Raw genomic sequence first — 20,487 nt, forward strand, 5'->3', positions numbered from 1 at the left:
ATTTTAGTCGTCAATCTACACAGAGTTCTATGCATCTGGCCCCAGCTCTCTTAGAACTTACACTGTCTCTCTTCAGCCGGAGGTGATCCTCACGCTTACCCTTGGCTTTCCTGGCCCTTTCCATATTATAATGCGCTACTCAACCCCCCAAAGAAAGGGGAGAGCACGAGTGAGAGCAAGGATCTTGGTGGTGGACGAAGCGGGTTTTCAGTCTTGCAGTGACTGTAAGTGAAGGGCCTGCCATCCTTTGGCTGTATTTTCCTCTCTTCACCCTGCTTGCTGTCTGTTGATTAACCCGCTCTCTCTGCTTAAGATCTCTGCCCACCTGACATGATTTTGAACCTTTCTCTTAACATTATACCTTCATCGTCTACTCAAACCTGCGCCATTGCAGTCAGCTGTGTGTCACTCTCGTCCCTGCAGAGTGAAGTCAGAGTAACAGTGCATGTTGACCCAAAAGATGAGAGGCAGCACTTATTCCGTGTGGTTCTGCGGTTCACTAACCCGAGCAGCACCAGCGTGACAGGTAGCATCAAGGCTACCAATAACAAAGGCACTGCAGGTGAGGCTGCCTCTGACATTAAATCAGCTCTTACATTTCATGAACATGAACATTGTCAAATCTAACCCAACATTGAAGAAATACATTAAACAACCCATTTCCTTTTGTTTGTCATCTACAATATATGTAAGCTTGGTGCATGATGTGTCTTATGCTGCTGATGTCCCACCTGTCAGCTGATAATGTAACACAACAGATATTTCTGCTTGCTGTTCTTCAGGGTCAGACCAGAGTAAGGAAGTAATATTCCCTAAGAGTCCCTCCCCATCCTTCCTCACTGTCCCAGGAGAGGGCTTCGCTGAGCCCTTTGCATTGACCCCTGGGAAATGGATCATTCACATAAGGGCAGAGGGGCTTCTGCTGGTGAGTTTATAAGGCAGACATCAATCCATCCATTATCTGTAACCGCTTATCCTAATATTGTAGCTCACATTAGGAAGACAAAAATGTAGGAATGAATTGGAGCCTTCTGTTCTTTTGTTCATTGGAGAAAATATCAAACATACAATAGACTGAATACTAAAGTACACAGTGTCACTCTCACACTCCAGGACTATTTAGTGCTGCTACCCCGGGATTACTATGAGGCACCTTTGCTGCAGGAGAAAATTACCCAGCCCTGCACATACTTACCCACTGTAAACAGAGATACAAAGTAAGTCTTTAACATTTCTGTTCAGAATATTTGAGGTGTGTCTCTGTTTCATACTTAAGACTCATGCATAGGTAGCTTTTGTTTTCATAGCCATCCATCATTTTCTTCATACTACACTCACACCTCAAGTTTTCTATGTACAATTATTGGCTTGGTAACCTAACATCCTATAGAAATCTATCATGATAAATATGAGGGTTTAAAATTGACAGATGATTCGCTACATGCCAAAGGGAAAGGAGAGGAATCGCCTATTTTTTAAGTACTATGCACTAAGTTAGCAGAGAGTATACAAAATGGATAGCAACCAACAATTCCAAAATATTCCTTGCATTAACTAGAATGCTAAGCAATGATAGACTTGGCTTCCACATCAACTAAAACAGGACAAGTGTGTAATTATCTCTCATTGTTCTTGCTGATTCTGCCTATTCATACATGCATCTTTCTCAGCTGTCTCTTGTATAAGCATGTTGCCATGGATGGCTTCAGCTCTGCTCTCGGCTCTCAAGGAAAACTCTCCAGCCGCAGTGGGCGCAAGAGGAGGCAGTCTCGTGTCCGCCGTCCCACCCCAGATCACCCTGAAATGGCTGCTCTCAGTGGCAGACAGGTAGAAGGCCTGCATACAGAGTTTTAACCAATTACTACTGGATTCTGAGTTTGGTTTTAGTACTGTACCTTTAAAGCACGAGTAGGTTGAAGATAAAGCTATGATAAACTGAGGTCCTTTGGCAGGTTCTAATCTACTATTTCACAGTCCAGAATGAAAGCAGGGGGACTTTTGGCATCAGGACTGTGGAACTACTTTCCAATTAGCTAAGGCTAGCAAAGGCTAAAACGTTTAAGTCAATATTTGAACATGCTTTTATAATATTTTACTGATTGCTTTTATTTACCTCTCTTAAAGAAGTGTTTTACTGCTGGAAAGTGTGTCGTTTTATAAAAGTAGGCTGTCTATGCAGTAGAATGGTGCAATGTTTTTGTTAGTTTTTTCCGAATTAGTGCTACATAGCCAGAAAAAACAGAGAAAAGGGGTTGTGGTATTCTCTTTCGCTCAAAAGGTAGAAAACTACCAGAATGCACTTCGCCGCACCGGACTAATAAATGCTCCTGCTGGTGGGTGACGTATTGTGAGCACATTACAGAATCAATATGGCGGCCTGCTGGTAACAAATAGTCTCGTCTTAAAGTTAAACTGTAAGCTGAAATATGTTTCTGAAAACATTTTAAGCGAGGAATAGGCAGTAACAGAATGTTGTGTCCATATTTGAAAGGACAATTTGGCCTGGCCTGTCAGTAGGGAGATCTGGGCACTGATAAGAAACAGGGAAGTTTAACATAGTTAATGTACACATACTACCAACGTTATTATGATACAAAGTTGGTTGAATATCAGCAAAGCATCCCTTTAATTAAAGCATTCCTTCATTCAAATAAACTAAAATGACTTTCTATGATCTGCGTCTTGTAGTCGCAGCTCCAACTCAGTCTACGCGTGCCTCGTCCTGGCCAATATGCCCTGGTCCTGGAGTATGCCAGCGAGGTGGACACTGTCCAGAATGTCAACATACTCATCAGTGGCCAGTCAGGTGGCCAGATCCCAGCCAGGGCCAACATTTACAGTTGTGCCTACAGGTGAGACCTGTTTTTGATGCTTCAGCTTTCAAAACATTTCTTGTATTTTGTTGATTTATGTCTTTACAATTTGGACAACATAATAGTGTTTTAGAGCTAGAAAGTTGTAGAAAATGTATCTTTTCAGCTGTTGTGTGTCACTTGCAGCTTTTTGTGCCGGAGTGTGGCAGTGGACAGCAGTAGTCAGGTGACAGTGTTGCAGCTTACTCACAAGACGGAGCTTCTACTGCAAACTTCCACTACGTCATTCCTGCTGGTGAGGGAAATGTTTCCACAGAAACTAGAATTGCTCAATATTTGTGTTATGTGTTATGTCCAAAGTGCTGGAGATAATTCTATTGTGTAGACTTGAGAGGTATGTCCTGTCTACTGATAACCAGTTTGGTTTTAAAAGAAAGCATGGCACTGATTTATGTATTTTTGCGCTAAAGGAATTTTTAGATAAATATAATAGGCAAAATTCCTTCATTCATGTGCTTCATTGATGCTTCTAAAGCATTCGATTGTGTTGATCATGAGAAATTATTTTTAAAATTGTCTAAAAGTGGGGTCCCATTGGTACTCGCATCAGACAATGAGAGTGAGATGGGGGAATGTTACATCTGTCCCCTTCCAAGTGACCAATGGTGTCCGCCAGGGCAGAATTCTGTCTCCTTTTCTTTTTAATATGTATATGAATGATTTGTCTTTGATTTTAAATGTATGTGGTACAGGTTGTAGGGTTGGTGACTCACTAATTAATCACCTTATGTACGCAGATTTGGTCATTTTTAGCCCATATAGTGCTGGTCTCCAACAGCTTCTGAGAATATATGCACACAGTATGGTGCTGAATTTGATATAAAATACAATGCCAAATAGAGTAAGATCATTATTATTAGAAGTAGAGAAGACAGACAGTCAACCTTCACTGACTTCTATCTGTCTGGCACTGCACTTAGGGTGTGCAGTGAGATTACATATTTGGGCCATATTATTGCAAATGACCTGTCTGATGATAAGGATATCTATAGGCTAGGCTGTATGCTCAAGCGAACATGCTGTGTCGTAAGTTTAGCATGTGCTCTGTATCTGTGAAGATGTCACTCTTCAGAGCGTATTGTACACCTTTGTATACTGTGTACCTGTGGTGTCGTTATAAGCAAGGCAGCATTAGAAAACTCATAGTGGCTTATAATGACAGCATGAGGCTGCTGTGGAGAGCTCCAAGAAGCTCCAGTACAAGCCATATGTTTGTCACTGTCGGGGTACCTACCTGCTCTGCTGTTTTACGTAACCTGATGTACAGTATAGATTTATGTGTAGGGTATCTGAGTCAGAAAATGACTCAATCACTGTTTTGGCTAACCCTGTACGCAGTTCTGTCAGATTTTCTTCCAGACTGTGGAACCATTGGCAAACATGTCTGTATGTCAGACACTGAACATTGTGGAAGGTTTTGTATTTTTATATGTTATGTCATACTCTGTGTGTTTTTTATTGTGATATGTCTGAAATAAATATATAATATAATATAATAATAATAAATATGTAGATGGCAGCATTGACCTTTAAAATTAATTTGTTTCTCTCTGTAGTATAAAGTGTATGCAGTCCCTGCAGAAGAGTTCTCCATTGAGTATGTAGACCCAAAGGTGCTGTGTGTATCCACTCATGGCCGCTTCACTGAGGACAGGTTAGCCACCTTGACTAAACCACATTGCATGCTTTTAATAACATTAATCATGCAGGAACATTAACACCCATAAATGTAAGCTGCAATTTAGTAGATGATGCTACAAGACTAGACCTCTGTACTGTGTTGTTCTTTTGGAGTGTGGAGACACACATATCTGTTTTCCAGGTGTGATTGCACACATCTCTCCAGCTGTGTAAGCTCATTTACCTGAGGCTGCTGAACTGAGGCTGAAGGGTCAAACTCCCCTTTCACTCTCTGTCACACCTAATTTACTCTTACTCTAAACCTAATGACCAGGTTAGATATTACAGTTACACTTGTGTTTACAGTTGTCAGTGTGTTCTGTCATTTACTGTGTAATTCAATTCTGAACAGTGTAGAAAAAGCCTTCCCAAAAGAGAAACATATGTCACAAAAAGAAATAGTTCATAGTATTTTACAGAATATTAGATCTTCTTAAAAGTAGGAAACACTTTGAACAGGATTTTCTGAATCTGGAAAGAAAAGCACACATTTGACCAAGAGAGAAATTTGAAGTAAGTTTGACTAAATATTGGAGGTAGAATTAGGAAGAAGGGGGTCATGCAACCTGAAGGCAGTGTTTGCCTTTAAAACTAAAGCTTTCCTTAGATGTGTATATTTAGTGTGTGATGTCAGGATTTCTGCACATTGATGAGACAGTGTGTGATAACCAGAGGATTTCAAGATTTAAAAAAGGATTATTGATGATTAAAGTTGGTCACAACCTCTGACTGGCCATCTCCCCCACATTGTTCTGCTACAATAGCACTTGGCAAACACTATCAACAGGCTTTAAGTAACGACATATTGTTGCTGTTTACTGTTTCCAGCCGACACTGCGTTCTGAGGCGATTCGACAAGCCAACCTCAGCCTGGATTTTGTATGCTGCCCGTGATGGACAGCTATCTTCGGCACCAGCTGTTTCTCCCCAACGAGGAGAGAATGAGGATTGGAGATGGAGACGACAGACGGGGGTGTTCCATGTCAGTGAACGTCAGAGTGATGGGATACTGCTTAAATTCCCTCAGGTAAAAACCTTGTTGAATAATTTGAGCTTTTCTGGACTTGACCCTGCTGCTGGGAGTTGGAGACATTCAATGAACAACCTCTGCCCTTACATTCATTTTAAATTTCACCACGACTGTTTGACGCTAAAGCTTCCTCCTTTTTTTTCCCCAGACGGAGATCCATTTCACTCCCAAAGTACCCATCCCGGGCTCGTATGTGGTTGTGGTCCATTATCACCAGGCTGAACATACGTCCTTCCCCGTAGAGGTCCGAGTGGACGCAGGGCGTGAGTGGAAGGGTGAGTGTGTTGGAGGAAGAGGTAGACTGACTCCTGTCAAATGAAATCATATTCAAGAGTTTATTGGCTCCCATTTGATATAAGCGTGGTTACTCCAGCAGTGACTGGGAAAGCCTTCTCAGTGAGAGGGTGATTCCTCCTTAAGAGCAGATTAAGTCGCTGGGGTCATGACAAGATGATCAAAGGCCTTGGATACACTTCCCTATATGGCTTTAGTGGATGGATGGATTATTGTGCAGCATGCTAGCATTTCTTCCTCTTTCTCTACTCAACTTCAACTCTGCTCTTCTCTTACAGGTTCAGTAAATGCATCCTTCTGTCCTGCAGTCTCGGGCTGCAGGGAAGTTGTGATCGCTGATGGGCGCATTGCCCTTGACTTTGACCAGAATTCTTGGCAGCTGCCCACCATCGCTCTGATCATGCCACCTAAGAAGACACTTATTCTGGTCAGTGGTCAAGTCAAACACTGTCCAAATTGTGTTTACCCACTAAATAAAACAAGTATTAAATGATAGAAATATGGAAAGAAATTAGTAAGACATGCTTCTGTGTAAGGTCTGCATGTTTAAAGTTTGGTTTTGTACTGGAGTTAGTCAGGTTGAGTACCTGGCATGCTGAGGTCCTCTCTCCTCAGTGTTATGCCATATCCCCAAGAACAACAATGAAGGGACTGTATTCTACCTGGCAGCCTCACGCAGCTTTCTAAAGGCTGAGCTTCCCAACCTATTTTGCTTGCCTGTTGTTCCCTTGCTTTACTTTCCCTTCTTCACATAAAACCAAGCAGAAAAATGTGGCTAAAAACCCTTAAAATCCTCCATGTATCTGTTTATCACTCTGCATCATACTGATATGAATATATTAAGCACCAAACAAAACAAACTGGAAGTTTCTGGTGAGATTGTGTGTTTTTATCATTTATCATGTTGTGTCCTTTGTATAGGATTATATCTTGTTGGTTCCCGATAGCAGTTACACCCCAGATCTCCTGAAAGAGAAGCCACTGGATAAATCTGCAGATTTCATACAACAATGTAGAGGAGAAGGATTTTTTATTGAGTAAGTATCCACCATGTCTGCGAAACAAGCTTTTTTTTCTTTCTTTCTTTGGTTATAAGCTCTTCTCTTTTTTTAAGCAGGTGATATTTTTTTTTAAGCGAGTGTTTCAGGCCAATAATCTAATATAATGTATCCACCAGTGCAGCAGTTAAAAATAATAAACAGTAAAGTGGAAGTTTTGGAAATGGTGCCCTCTAGCTGTGATAATAGAGTATAAAACCACATCTGTATTTGAAAGAATTTATTTGAATTTTTCTGTCCTTTCAGCCTGAGAACTTCTCCCCAGTTCTGCAAAGACTCTGCCCGATCTCTTGTAGCAGCCTATAATGATGGAGCTCTGCCTTGCAACTGTGACGAGTCTGGCTCTACAGGGACCACTTGTGATCCGGTTGGAGGACAGTGTCCCTGCAGGCAGCATGTCATCGGTCGTCGGTGCACAAAGTGTGCCATGGGATACTATAGCTTCCCCTATTGCAGACGTGAGTGAATGTTTACTTCTGACTTGTGCTGGTTTTAATGTGAGAGTTTCCCGCTGTCTAACCTCTAGTTAGTTTAAAATGTATTTGTTATTCCCTCTCCCCCTTCTGCAGCGTGTGAGTGTGGCCGCCGACTGTGTGACGAGGTGACAGGACGCTGTATCTGCCCTCCTCAGACAGTCAGACCAGCCTGCGATGTGTGCCAGGGTCAGACGTTCAGCTATCATCCGTTGCTGGGCTGTGAGGGCTGTGAATGCTCCCCAAATGGCATCAAAGACAACACAAGGCCTGACTGTGACCGAACCACTGGACAGTGCAGGCAAGTGGAAACCTACTACCTACAAGGATGTGCACTCATTAAGATTGGAGGTTAATGTTTATTAGGGAGAAGGGGTAAATTAAACAGTATTCTACACCAGAGATCTTCAACAGGGGGTCCGGGACCCCTAGGGGGTCCTCAGAGTTACTGCAGGGGGGCCACCAAATTACTGTTGGTTTTTTGAAAGTAAAAAAAAACAACTAAAATGTCTTAACATGAATTTAACATATTATTGGCAAATATAAATCAGCCTATTTGTGAAAAAAACAAAACTGGTGATAGGCTTACTGTTGCCTATAGGTAAGGTAGCCATCCACAGATACACTTCATTCTTAGGATTCACTGTGCCACGTGTTTAACATTAAAACATTATTTATAAAATGTATGGCAACAATTAATTTAATAGCTCAGTATTCTATAAAAAGGTATGTATAAAGGCTTTAGGCTTCTCTACACGTTATTGTAGGCCAAGTTTAATATGCAACTTAATTTTATACAATATATGTAGTAGGGGGTCCCTGCTCCGTCTGTCTTTCAGTTAAGGGGTCCTTGGCTTAAAAAACTTAGAAAATCTGTGTTCTACACATTTCTTTTGTTTTCCTGTGTATAAAGTAATATATACTATTAATATAAACAATATTTAGTCTGATCACAGACACCAATGATAAGGCCTACCTGAAAGAAGTAGAGAACCTGACCCACTGGTGTCAGGCAAACAACCTACTCATGAATGTCAGCAAGACTAAAGCGATGATAGTGGACTTTGGGAAGATGCAGGGAAGGAACTATGCCCCTCTAATATAAACGGGTCCTCTGGGGAAAGAGTGGACAGCTTCAAGCAACGTGGTGTGTCCACATCACCTAGGGTCAGACCTAGGCGCTGCATACTGACTCAGTGGTGATGACTGTAAAATCACATCCAGATTTTGACTAAAGATACTGTCCCTGTGTATTCTTCTGTAGTTGCAAGCCTAGGATTGGTGGCCGACAGTGTGATCGCTGTGCTGCAGGTTATTATCGCTTCCCCGACTGTGTACCTTGTAACTGTAACCAAGGTGGCGTCACACCTGACATCTGCCACCCAGACACAGGGAGGTGTCTCTGCAAGGTGAGTTCATTGCATAAAATTGCTGATTTAAAAACTTCCTCATTTTTTGTTTTCCTTGCTCTGACTTTCTCTCTATTATTACTGCTATGTTTGTAGAGAAATATTGGTGGCGTCAAGTGTGATACCTGTCTGGAAGGTTCCTTCTATTTTGACCCCTCCAACCCTCACGGCTGTACCAGGTGCTTTTGCTTCGGAGCGACTGACCAGTGTCAGAGCTCCAGTAAACGCAGGGGGAAGGTGTGTTTGCTTTTCGTGCCCCTGCATGTCTATACATACCGATGGAATTGTGATGCCTGCAGAGCTTTCTGGCTGATAGCAGCTATGTGGTGGACAACATTATTTGTTTAGCTGCACATATAGATGTTCAGAAAAACAGCCTACAGTTGCATATTGGTGATTTCATTGGAATATGGGTACATTCTGTTATTCTGTTATTCATCTCTGTTTGTTTGTTTGGTTGGTTGTAATATTATGTGTATATGTATAAGTTACAAGCCTAGAGAGTCTGTTATCATTTGTGAATTGTGAATACAGAACACTTTTAGGATGGATTTTTCACTTTAAATACTCCCTGTTGTAAGTTTGTTGATATGCGGGTCTGGCGTTTGGAAAGCCCTGACCAGGAGGAGGTTACCTCTGTGCTGAACACAGCCAGTAACACAGTGGTGGCAGACATCCAGGAGCTTCCTCCCACAGTTCAAACTCTACACTGGGTGGCACCATCATCCTACCTGGGAGACCGGGTGAGTCATTGAATGGAGAGAACACCATGACAATATGTGTCAATAAATGTTCATAAGGCTTTTATTGAAAATTTAAGCCAAAATAAATGTAATATTAAAAGAAAATGTAACTCACTAACATAAGCAATCTGGCTGCGTTCCCACTTTAAACTGTTTAAATGACTCATCTGGAAGTAAAAATGAATGTTTAATTTACATTTCTGTACTACCTCACTTACCATTGTTGCATGTGGCCCAGTTTTACAATGCGGTAGTTGAGCATTGTAATTTCAGTTAACTGTCACCTTCCTGTCACACTGTTTGTACACAGGTGGGTTTTCACTTCCAAATAGTTTGGTCCAAATAATTCAGTTTAACTTTTTTTTCTTTGGCATTATCTCCTTTTGCTTTCATGCACTTTTATTTTAGAAACGTTGCATACGTTGTCCATACAATTTTAGTAATCAGATTAAAAGATATAATACTATCATAAACTGATAGAAATGATGGCCTTGACTATTAGTTGTGAAATAAGACCCAGGTTGCAGAGTTACAGAATTTCATTTAAGCTCATTTTTGTATTCCAGTGATGCCTGCAGTCCTTTCAGTTAAGCTGACAGATATTTGGGCTTTATCCCTCTCTCTTAGGTGTCGTCTTATGGTGGTTTCCTCACCTACCAGTCCAAATCCTTTGGGATTCCCAGCGAGGGCATGACTCTCCTAGACAGGAGACCTGATGTCGTGCTAACTGTGCGTAGTGCTAAATATCTCTTCACATTTAGACCTCTTTTTTTTAATCAGTGGCGGAAACACTGCTTATTTATCCATCTTATTATTTTCCCCTATAGGGTCACAATATGACCCTGATCCACACCGCTTTACAAGTCCCACTTCCAGACAGGCTGTACCAGGGCAGAGTCCAGCTGTTGGAGGTAAAGTACAAATCAGTTCCTTCTTTTTCCTTACAATCTAAATCACCACTAGGCTGTGATTTTAAATCATCCACATGATATGAAAGTGTTGATAGGGGATGAACTACACACTGTTGATTTTTTATATTTTTAGTGCAAGTTATGAGGTCATTCAAACCCATAAGTTGATTCCTTGGAAATTTGATTATAAGATATGTTTGTGTGATGTCGATTTTGACCAGAATGTGTGACTAGTGGAAAATTCTTTGAATGTCTAAAATGGAAAAGGCTTTGTCTTCTGGGGAGTGTACATGTGCTTTTTAAAGTTCACAGAAATCTGCCATTAGATTTAGTTATTTTGGGGGATAATTAAAATGTTATCCTGATAATGGTGCTAGAGAAAAGGTCAAGGAGTCACCAAAACCATGAAAATTCATCCTCCGAGACCATAAGTATTTATTCCAAGTTTAAAGAGAATCTGGCCAGTCATAGTTGAAATACATTGTCCTGCATCTAAGTGTTAAACAGATATACTGCATCTCATAATATACTACATGTATAATATTTATTGTTTAATATGATATGAAATCTAATAAAATATGATTTTTGATTTAGGTCACCCCTATACAGATTTCTTAGAATTATTCAAAAAATACCTGATCTGTTGTCTGCAGGGAAACTGGCGCCATGCTATCAGCAACAGGCCTGTCTCCAGAGAGGAACTGATGATGGTCCTCGCCGGTCTGGTTGGCCTGAGGATCCGAGCCTTGTACTTTACTCAGAGCCAACGACTCAGCATAGGGGAGGTGGGCCTGGAGGGGGCGACTATCACAGGGACTGGTAGTCCTGGAAACACTGTGGAAGATTGTTCCTGCCCCCCTCAGTACACTGGAGACTCCTGTGAGGTGAGGAGTTTAAAGTTAAATATCCCGCAATACTGCTTTGTCTTTATTTTTCCTTGAATAAAAAGGTGTATAGATAAATGTTAGAACATTTTATGATTACCCTCTTACTGTACAACCTGTGTCTTTTTTGCAAATCAAATGATAGTCTTTACTGAACTCCATAAGTTACAAACACAACAGATATAGAAAAAAAACAAGCTCATATTTAAAGCATGGACAAGTGTAGCATCGTTAAAAACTTTGCATGTTAGCGAATCCTGTCTTGGGTGACAAAAACGTGAAAGGTCTGACTGCATTGACTCTTCCATACTGGAAAAAAAAACTTTCATACTCAAAAAAGTATTTTCTACACCTGAAATACTATAATATATAATATGTAGGTGTGTAGATTGGTTGGTTGTGGTTGGGGAAATTAGGATCATTTTGTCAGGTCTGAGAAACAGTGGAGAAAACAAGCAGGGTGAAGCAAGGTGTTGATTGAAATGGAATCTTGTCATCTCTAAAGAGCTGGACCTCCTCCTCATATTTTAAGGGTGTTCTGACACGCCTGAACCAAGTACCACACCCTTTCCCTAAAGAAAAATTCATCAGCTGAGGCACTTTAGATGGAATGTCATGGAAAATACCGTCCGGGGAGCTTCCCAGCCAAATTGTGAAGCCCCAGGCTGGGATATGATGCACAATCACGCAGACATTAAATTAGTGATTATACAGCTAGAATCACTGGCGTGGCTACAGCTCACAGAAACATAGTGCAAACAACCATGATGTAGTTGCCAAGGAAATTATTATTATTAGGAATTCTTTTTATAATGGGAATGATGCTGATATGTGTTAGTGTTTATCAGATCTGATTTGTATACACATGATTGTACCATGTTTGCTCACGGAGGCTAATTAATTAAACAATGAGAATGTAGCAACCACTAATTAAAAGGGGTTTTGAGCAGAGAGCATTTATTAGTGGAGAAAAACAGTAATATCAAGATTTTTTGTCCTTGTTTGTTGGAGTACTGTTGCCATATAGATGTGGTTACCAACCTGTGTGTATACATGAGCAAAGGTCTAATTGGGAGTGTTTAAAGGAAGTTGATTATATGTGCCCAGAGGCGGTATGACAAGGCACCTCGCCTTGACACACGAGGTGTGGCAGTTGGCAAACCGCTGTTATTCATAAACCTGAGTGCGTTCACCTGAGTGTACCGACAGTGTGCGTGTGTCAGTACACCCGACACACCTAGTTGTGTCTGTCGTGTGTTTAAGGAGCGTGATTCAGGTGTGAGTTTGTTGTTTGTGTTGTCTGAGTTTGTCTGACTTTCCTCTGTCACATACAGTATGCTTGCACAAACACTGTTACAAACTACACACACACACACACACACACACACACACACACACACACACACACACACACACACACACACACACACACACACTAATAACATTTTACAGAATATTAATACATATTTAACTTGCTTTTCCAAGTAGATGCTTTGTCACCACACCCTTGCAGCATTTATAATATTGTCATTTTCTTTTTCTCTATTCAGAAATGTTAATAGTGGATTTCCTGTGTGTGCATGCACCAACACTTGAGTGTCTCAATGTGTCTCAAGCTATTTTTGTGTGTGTGTGTGTGTGTGTGTGTGTGTGTGTGTGTGTGTGTGTGAGAGAGAGAGAGGAAAAAAGGAGAGAGAGCACTTGCATGTGTGTGCTTGTGTGCCTGCATACACTCATGCTGATCTGTAAGACTGACTCAGGTAGGAGATGGGGCGTGTCCTCTTTTTGTACGTGTGTGTGAGTGTGAGTGTGTGTGTGTATAAGAGGCTGAAGCAGGGGAGAGTGGAGCATTATTTCACACAGACTAAACGTTAGGAATGTCAGATACGCATATGGATAGACGGCGGCATACAGGGGTTTTGTTACAGACCCTGCTGTGCTGGACTTTGATTGGACTTTGCTGCGCCGGCCACAGGCCCCGAGAGAGAGGGGAGCAATCCCGCTACGCCAGACACCATGACAGATGGGCTCAAAGGATACAGAACCCTTCTCTTCATGATCAGGGAACTCAGCAGATAGAGTATCCATCATTGAATGATGAAGGTACCCAGGGGGTACGCTACCCCTTGGTAAATGACAGAGGACAGACAGTTCGCTATCCTGTTAATGACAGTGCTTCCAGTTTTCAGATTCAGGTAAAAGATCTGTGAAGATGTGATGTATCTTGTTGTTGAAGGGATGTTGTTTCACCTTAGCTGTAGGTTACACTTCTCACCGTCACAGGTGTGAATTGGTGGTGACTTGAAGAGTGTTATCTCTGAAAGGAAAGGGCATGCTTTGGCTCTTCAATGTTACTTGTTAATGACACTCATTTGAGGTCAAGTTTGTTGCTGTGCTGCTTCTACAGTTTCTAAGTTCTCTCTGCTCTACATTTGTACATGGTATCATTCAAGGTTGGGCAATATGATAGTATATAACCTAAAAAGATAGAAATGTGTTTATTTACATTTATGCTGTTAATAATTGTAGTTGTTATGTATGTAATGTTACAAATCAGTGAGCAGGAATGCTTTTTACCAATGTTGAATTTACAGGAATCTTTACACCATTGTGATGAACAATTTTAATTTTGTATGTATTTAATTCACTGGATGAGACAAAAACATTTAATTGTTAATTGGTTTTATTTAATTTATGAATAAAAAACAAAACCATTTAATTCCAGAAAAGATACTCTATCATGATATATTATATAACATTTAACATGGTAGTGGATATACTAGTCAGATATACTAGTATACTACAGTGGTACACCTAGGTATGTGAGTTATACTTGTAAATAAGCAGTAACTTCAGGTTGCGTAATCATGTTTATATATATATTTATGTATATATATTTATTTTTTGCAGAAATGTGCTCCTGGTTACTATAGAGATAGCAGTGGGCCTTTCCTGGGCCGCTGTGTGCCCTGTGAGTGCAATGGTCTGGCTGATGAGTGTGAAGGGAGGACAGGGAGATGCCTGGTAAGAAATACACTTAACCTTCAACCCTTATTAGGGACATCACGACCACAGGTATATAGTAAACACCCACACATATACCTAAAACCAAGAGCAATTACTTCACCCAGCTGACTTCAGTGTGAGCCACAGTTTAATCAGAGTCTAGACCTTTCACCTTTCATGATACATCTGTGGGCCACATCAAAAGCACTATTTGATATGGCTTACTAATTTCCTGTTATGGGGCCCCTCTTGCTCATTAGTCCCCTTGATGGGAGTATGAGGCTTTACGCATTTCAAAATCTCAGCCGTCTCTGTTGTGTTATTGTTATGCAAGACACACAAGACCAGGCCTGTGTGTGAATGCAGACATGGATCCACACCCTTACAGCCCAAAGACAAATGGACACAGGAGGCTGAACACACACTCTCTGCCCTGTGCATCAACCACACCCTTTGATGGATTGGCAGGGACATGTCTTTTCTCTCTGCCCCTAGACGATTGCATTCCTCAATGTAATAACAGACTTGATGTCTGGTTGAGTTGGTACACCGTGTGTTAAAGGCTAGCTGCAGTGCACACACAGTACTTCAATTTAGTTTTTTATACATTGTCTATTCAGTATTTAGTTTCTTCACATATCGTTTGTAAGTGGTTTAATGAGTACATTATGTCATTTTCAGAACTGTCAGTACAACACGGCTGGGGACCGATGTGAACGCTGTAAAGAAGGTTACTATGGAAACGCGGCTCAGAGGACATGCAGAGTTTGCCCGTGCCCATTCAGCATGCCTGCAAACAGGTGCGTGAAAAAACAAACAGACAGATGTACTATAATGTAATGGAAATGTGTATTTCAAGAACTAAATCATATCTCTGTCAATCTGCAGTTTTGCAATAGGTTGCAAAGAGGTATTTGGAGACTTTGAGTGTATATGCAGAGCAGGCTACACTGGAGACAGGTGTGAGAGGTGAGTGTCTGTATAGACATATGAGGTTAATAGGCCATGCAAATATGTTGAAATCCTGTGCATATACTATGTATTTTAAAATACTTAATAATAATAATAATAATAATAATAATAATAAGGCTTACTTATTTCTCTTTCCCATAGTTGTGCTCCTGGTTACTATGGCGATCCACTGACGCCAGGAGGAAGTTGTCGGCCCTGTAATTGTAATGGCAATGGCAACAACTGTGATCCCAGGACTGGAGGTTAGATTGTGGACTGCCATTTAAAAACAATGCATTAATCCACTATTTAATTCTGCTATGTTAGGATGCCTGGTTAGCTCACCTGGTAGAGCAGGCGCCCATATATAGAGTTTTACTCCTCAACTCAGTGGCCGTGTGTTAGACTCCGACCTGCGGCCCTTTGCTGCATGTCATTCCCTCTCTCTCTCTGTCCCCTTTCAAGTCTAAGCTGTCATCTACAAAAATGTATCTTTAATTCTGCTACGTTAGTTATATTCAGTCATTCTGTTTTTAAATTCGAATTCATCATCATACATTTAATTGTTCTCTTCTTGTGTTTCTCCAGTTTGCAAGAACACCCTGGAGCCAGGAGACACAAACACAGATGAGCAGTGCCAAGGTGAATTAAGAAAAAGAACTGAGGTCTGATGCTGTGGCGTGCAGCTTACAATATATTGAGTATGATCCCCTTGCTAATCAAACACTCTTTTGCATTCCAGAGTGTGATAATTGTGCCCAGACTTTACTACAAGATCTGGAGAAGCTGGATGATGAGCTGGGAAGGATCAAGACTCAACTGGACAATGCCACTGCCAGTGCCTCCTCCCAGGACAGGCTGAAGAAGCTGGAAAAGGCCGTGTCAGACACCAAGGTAACATGTCAGTGTACTGCAACTTAGCACCGTAACTCTGAATGCTACAGATAGGGTTGAAAGCAAGGTGAAGAGCACTTAGAGATATTTAAAAGAGTCATAGTTTCGGTGTAGACACAAAAGCCATGAAATTATGTCAAATCCTGATGCAAAATTCATGATCACAAGCACAATGAGAACTGTTTTGTTTTTTTATTTGCACTTTGCACAATGTCCGTTTCTTACATACCAATGCAGACAAATACACACACAAACAGTATATCACAGGATGGGTGTGCTTTTTAAAACATTCGAGATTCCTGCTGATAAGCAATCCCAATTGAATTTTGTCCCAAAGCCTGTGTGTCAACACGAGTTAGAGAACACACCACCGGATGCCAGTGCTTGTTGCACCGACTTGTCGTTCCTCGTTACCACCTAATCTCTGCGTTACATTCACTTAATTTGACTGTGCATCCTTTGTGCATTCATGATACACGAGTGAATAAGGACAGCCCCAATCACGGTCAAGCTTTAGCACACCACCTACAACATCTGAATTTTCCTCTATGCAGCTTCATTTACATGTCTGCTACTTTGCTTTCTGCAGATTCTTGTCAACAGATTTACTTCTGCCATCAACACCCAAAATTCCAGAGTCAACCAGCTGGAAGACGACGTGAGCACTCTGTCAGATGACATCAGCACCCTCAAAAACAAGGTAGAGCGATGGAGACAAGGTCTAATGTAGCATTTTCTTAAAATATCAACATGTAATAATACGTGTATAAATGTGTATTGTCGGTATGTATTTTTATTTAGGCAGATAAGAGTGCTGCTGATGCTGACAAGGCGGTGGCAGATATCGAAAAAACCCACAAGAGGGCTAAAGATCTGGACGCAGAGATTCAAAACATGCTCAAGAAAATCCAAGGTAAACATTTAATTCAGCAGCACAACTCTGTCCTGTCTTTTAGTGTATTAATGTATTATTTTTTTTCTAACTTTCTTTTGACATCCTACTGTACTTTTCTTCTGTTTTCTGCATTTATATTTGGTTTATCTACACTGTAGATATTGATGTAGATTCTACATCAATAGTTTTTAGGTAGTAAAATAGTATCCAATACAATTCATTAGAAATGACTTTAAGTGCTTGACTGAGTTTGTTTTTGTGTGTGTGTGTGTGTGTGTGTGTGCGCGCGCGTGTGTGTGTGTGTGTGTGTGTGTGTGCTTGTGTGTGTGCTTGTGTGTGTGTGTATGTTAAGCTCTGCTGGACCAACTGAAGGAGGCAGACACCAGTGGTGATGTGCCCAATGAAAACCTGTCTAAGATGCTAGAAGATGCTCAGCGCATGGTGAAGGAGATGGAGAATAGGAACTTCACCTCTCAGAAGGCAGCTGCTGAGAAAGAAAGAGAGGAGGCCAAGAAATGTACGAAACTTAGTCTATACTTAGTCAGTAGAAGCTGACAGAAATTTCTTCCAAACCCATCTAGAATTGCTTTATCAAAGTTAAACATCACTGCAAAAAAGAAATCCATTAACCTATTCTATTCTATTTTCTAGTGCTAGACTACGTCACAGCTAATGTAAGTAAGCAGTGTGACCAGAATGAGGCCGCAGCAGAGAAGCTTCGGGGCCTTCTGAAGGGTTACGAGGCCAAGCTGAATGACTTGGACGAGGCTTTAAAGGAGGCAGGGGTCTTGCTGAAAAATGCCAACGCCCAGAATGGACTTAATGCTCAGACACTGGGAGTCTTGCAGGTATAACTCACAAGTCAAGTAGTTAATCAGTTATGAGAAAGACGTGGGCTTGTTGGTTAATGGTTAGTAGGAAAGAAATTGTAATGAGGTTCATATGTATATATAAGTTTATGCATTTGTTTCATAAACAAGCAGTGCATAAATGATGATTGGGGATGTAGCGGTTTATAACATTAAAGTTAATTCAAGTTATATTAAGTTATTATGTAAATAAAGTAAAGAATGCCCTGTAGGTTGTTTATGGGCCTTCCACAGTTGTACTCTGAACTGACTCATGTGCTCATTACAGAAAAAAATTGATGACTTAAAAAAGGAGCGCAAGACTGTTGAGGACCAAATTGCCATAGCCAAAAATGAGCTGCAGAAAACAGAGGATTTGGTGAAAATGCTATCTGACAGCAAAATGGTAAGTTTGGCAAACTGTTACCTGCATGTTTGCCTTAAATATTCTCTGTACTCAGTATGATACACTTGCATATCTCATATTTTGTTGCTCCTCAGCATAAGCCAAAACATTTTGACGCACTGTAGCTATGTCAGAATAAAAGGCCTCATCTCACGATTGAGCTGTCAGGTCCCAACATGCCGTCCACTCAGATAATGATCCATGTTTTCGCTTGCTGTGGTCTGCAGCAAGCTTAAAGGAATTTCCTGCTGTTATTAATAACTTGCACCCACTCACCTGTCCTTTTCCTCTGAAGGAATACGAACAGCTGGCAGCACAGCTGGATGGTGCCAAGACTGACTTGACCAAGAAGGTGAATGAGATTGTCAAAGCCGCAGCCAAGGAGGACATTGTGATCGCTGCTGAGAATCATGCCAAAGAACTTAGCAAGCTGGCAAAGGAACTTGAGGAGTAGGTCTTTTGTGCACACAATGAAGACACACAATCTCATTATAACCCAAGGTCTCCATGAATCCATTTAAGCAAAACATTGTCTGTGGTTTATGCTATGGAAGAGCTCCTGGCTGGTTCAGTGCTGTTTAAGCATTGTCTGCTTAGTTTTTAAGATGTGTGTCGTTTGCATCCATTCTCCATGTGTCCATTTGTGGTTTCTTTTCTTACCTTCTAATCCTGTATTACACAGTGCTGTGAAGAACGCAAGTGGACGCACTGAGGTGCGAAACGCCAAAGACGCTATTGACGCCTACAAGAACATCACAGATGCAATTAATGCTGCTGAGGCTGCAGCCAATGAGGCCAAAGGTGCTGCCGACAATGCCCTGAATGTAAGTCACAGACGTGATACCTTTCACATAATGAAACTGTACAGGCTTCTATGAATGAATATGTCTATATGAAACTATTTTAGAATATAGTTTCACTTTAACCAAAATATTTTCTTTCTTCCTATAGAATGTAAAAAATCAGAAGCTCACAGAAAGAGCAAAAGACCTTAAGGAGACTGGTGATGACCTACTGAAAAATGCAAAGGCGGCAGAGACAGACCTTCAAGGTATTCAGCCCTACCAATAAACAGTTGTTTTTAAAAATAACCCAAAAGCTCAGTCACTAATTCTTGTTTTTCCAGGCGCTGCGGACAACATTACTGACCTGAAGAAACGCCTGAAGAACGCTGATGAGAAGAAGAAAGCTCTTCAGAAAGACCTGCTTAATGCACAGAACCAATTAAACGGCATCAAGAGAGGTAGAACAAGTCAAGGCATTATAGCATTAGCAGGACTATTTAACTGATTGTGTCTGAGCCTATTGACAAGGTTCATATTTCCCCTAATCACTCATTTTGTCAAATCAGATGACATCGGTGGTATGATTGATGAAGCCAAGAGGAAGGCATCTTTAGCCAATGACACAGCCAACGCCACTATGGACAAACTGAATGGCATCAGAAAGGAAATTAGCAATATCAGTGTCACTCCTGTGCACTCCAACCTGAGCAACGTGTTGGATGATGCAGACCAGTTAGGTGAGATTTTGAAAAGATGTCTTTAGGCACACTAGGCAACACTTTTTTGTGTACTTTAAGGTTTAGGAATAAAAGATAATGCTTTCTACACATTACAAGTTGTTTCTCCTTTCAGTGAAGGACTTGCTGAAAACCATCCCATCTCTGAATGATAAGATCTCGGAGGTGGAGAACCTGACCTCGCAGGTCGCACCATTTACCAACATATCTGAGGACATCAGGAAGATCAAAGAGCTCATTGAACAAGCTCGGGACGCAGCGAACAGGGTGAGGTCTCACTCTGTACATTCTGTACATTCATAACCACGCCTAAATCAAACCAACTTGTCCCCTCTTTTTCCTTGATAGATCTAATTTCCCTTTTTTGTGTATCTTTTCTCCAGATTGGGATCCCGATGAAGTTCACAGGCAATGGCTACGTGGCGATGCGTGCGCCAAATAATCTGGATGATCTGAAGGCCTACACGCTCCTGTCTCTGTCGCTGCAGAGACCTGAAGGCAGGGGTGATGGAAGACGCAGACGCAGACAAGCCAGCAACCGTGGAGACATGTTTGTGTTGTACCTTGGCAATAGAGATGTAAGGGACTCTAATTGCATATGAATGGTTTA

General features: G+C 41.2%; 1 protein-coding gene across 2 annotated transcripts in view; it reads left to right on the forward strand.

Moving 5' to 3' along the window:
- LOC114564806 (laminin subunit alpha-3) overlaps positions 1–20,487 on the forward strand; it is a 57,396-nt gene that overhangs the window by 26,577 nt on the left and 10,332 nt on the right. For both annotated transcript variants that reach the window (XM_028592386.1, XM_028592387.1), the window contains exons 22-58: positions 424–562; positions 783–925; positions 1,114–1,217; positions 1,671–1,827; positions 2,689–2,852; positions 3,000–3,108; positions 4,430–4,527; positions 5,382–5,580; positions 5,732–5,858; positions 6,156–6,304; positions 6,799–6,914; positions 7,182–7,393; positions 7,505–7,709; positions 8,673–8,817; positions 8,914–9,054; positions 9,399–9,560; positions 10,188–10,289; positions 10,388–10,471; positions 11,125–11,355; positions 14,266–14,379; positions 15,043–15,161; positions 15,250–15,330; positions 15,475–15,575; positions 15,901–15,954; positions 16,055–16,206; positions 16,796–16,906; positions 17,008–17,119; positions 17,454–17,618; positions 17,753–17,949; positions 18,239–18,355; positions 18,651–18,805; positions 19,038–19,179; positions 19,307–19,406; positions 19,482–19,598; positions 19,707–19,877; positions 19,993–20,144; positions 20,261–20,455. In XM_028592386.1, coding sequence (XP_028448187.1) covers positions 424–562; positions 783–925; positions 1,114–1,217; positions 1,671–1,827; positions 2,689–2,852; positions 3,000–3,108; positions 4,430–4,527; positions 5,382–5,580; positions 5,732–5,858; positions 6,156–6,304; positions 6,799–6,914; positions 7,182–7,393; positions 7,505–7,709; positions 8,673–8,817; positions 8,914–9,054; positions 9,399–9,560; positions 10,188–10,289; positions 10,388–10,471; positions 11,125–11,355; positions 14,266–14,379; positions 15,043–15,161; positions 15,250–15,330; positions 15,475–15,575; positions 15,901–15,954; positions 16,055–16,206; positions 16,796–16,906; positions 17,008–17,119; positions 17,454–17,618; positions 17,753–17,949; positions 18,239–18,355; positions 18,651–18,805; positions 19,038–19,179; positions 19,307–19,406; positions 19,482–19,598; positions 19,707–19,877; positions 19,993–20,144; positions 20,261–20,455 — 5,142 coding nt within the window. The remainder of the gene's footprint in view (positions 1–423; positions 563–782; positions 926–1,113; positions 1,218–1,670; positions 1,828–2,688; positions 2,853–2,999; positions 3,109–4,429; positions 4,528–5,381; positions 5,581–5,731; positions 5,859–6,155; positions 6,305–6,798; positions 6,915–7,181; positions 7,394–7,504; positions 7,710–8,672; positions 8,818–8,913; positions 9,055–9,398; positions 9,561–10,187; positions 10,290–10,387; positions 10,472–11,124; positions 11,356–14,265; positions 14,380–15,042; positions 15,162–15,249; positions 15,331–15,474; positions 15,576–15,900; positions 15,955–16,054; positions 16,207–16,795; positions 16,907–17,007; positions 17,120–17,453; positions 17,619–17,752; positions 17,950–18,238; positions 18,356–18,650; positions 18,806–19,037; positions 19,180–19,306; positions 19,407–19,481; positions 19,599–19,706; positions 19,878–19,992; positions 20,145–20,260; positions 20,456–20,487) is intronic.

Source organism: Perca flavescens, chromosome 12 (assembly GCF_004354835.1).
Source record: "Perca flavescens isolate YP-PL-M2 chromosome 12, PFLA_1.0, whole genome shotgun sequence".
In the NCBI taxonomy this organism is placed as follows: Eukaryota; Metazoa; Chordata; class Actinopteri; order Perciformes; family Percidae; genus Perca; species Perca flavescens.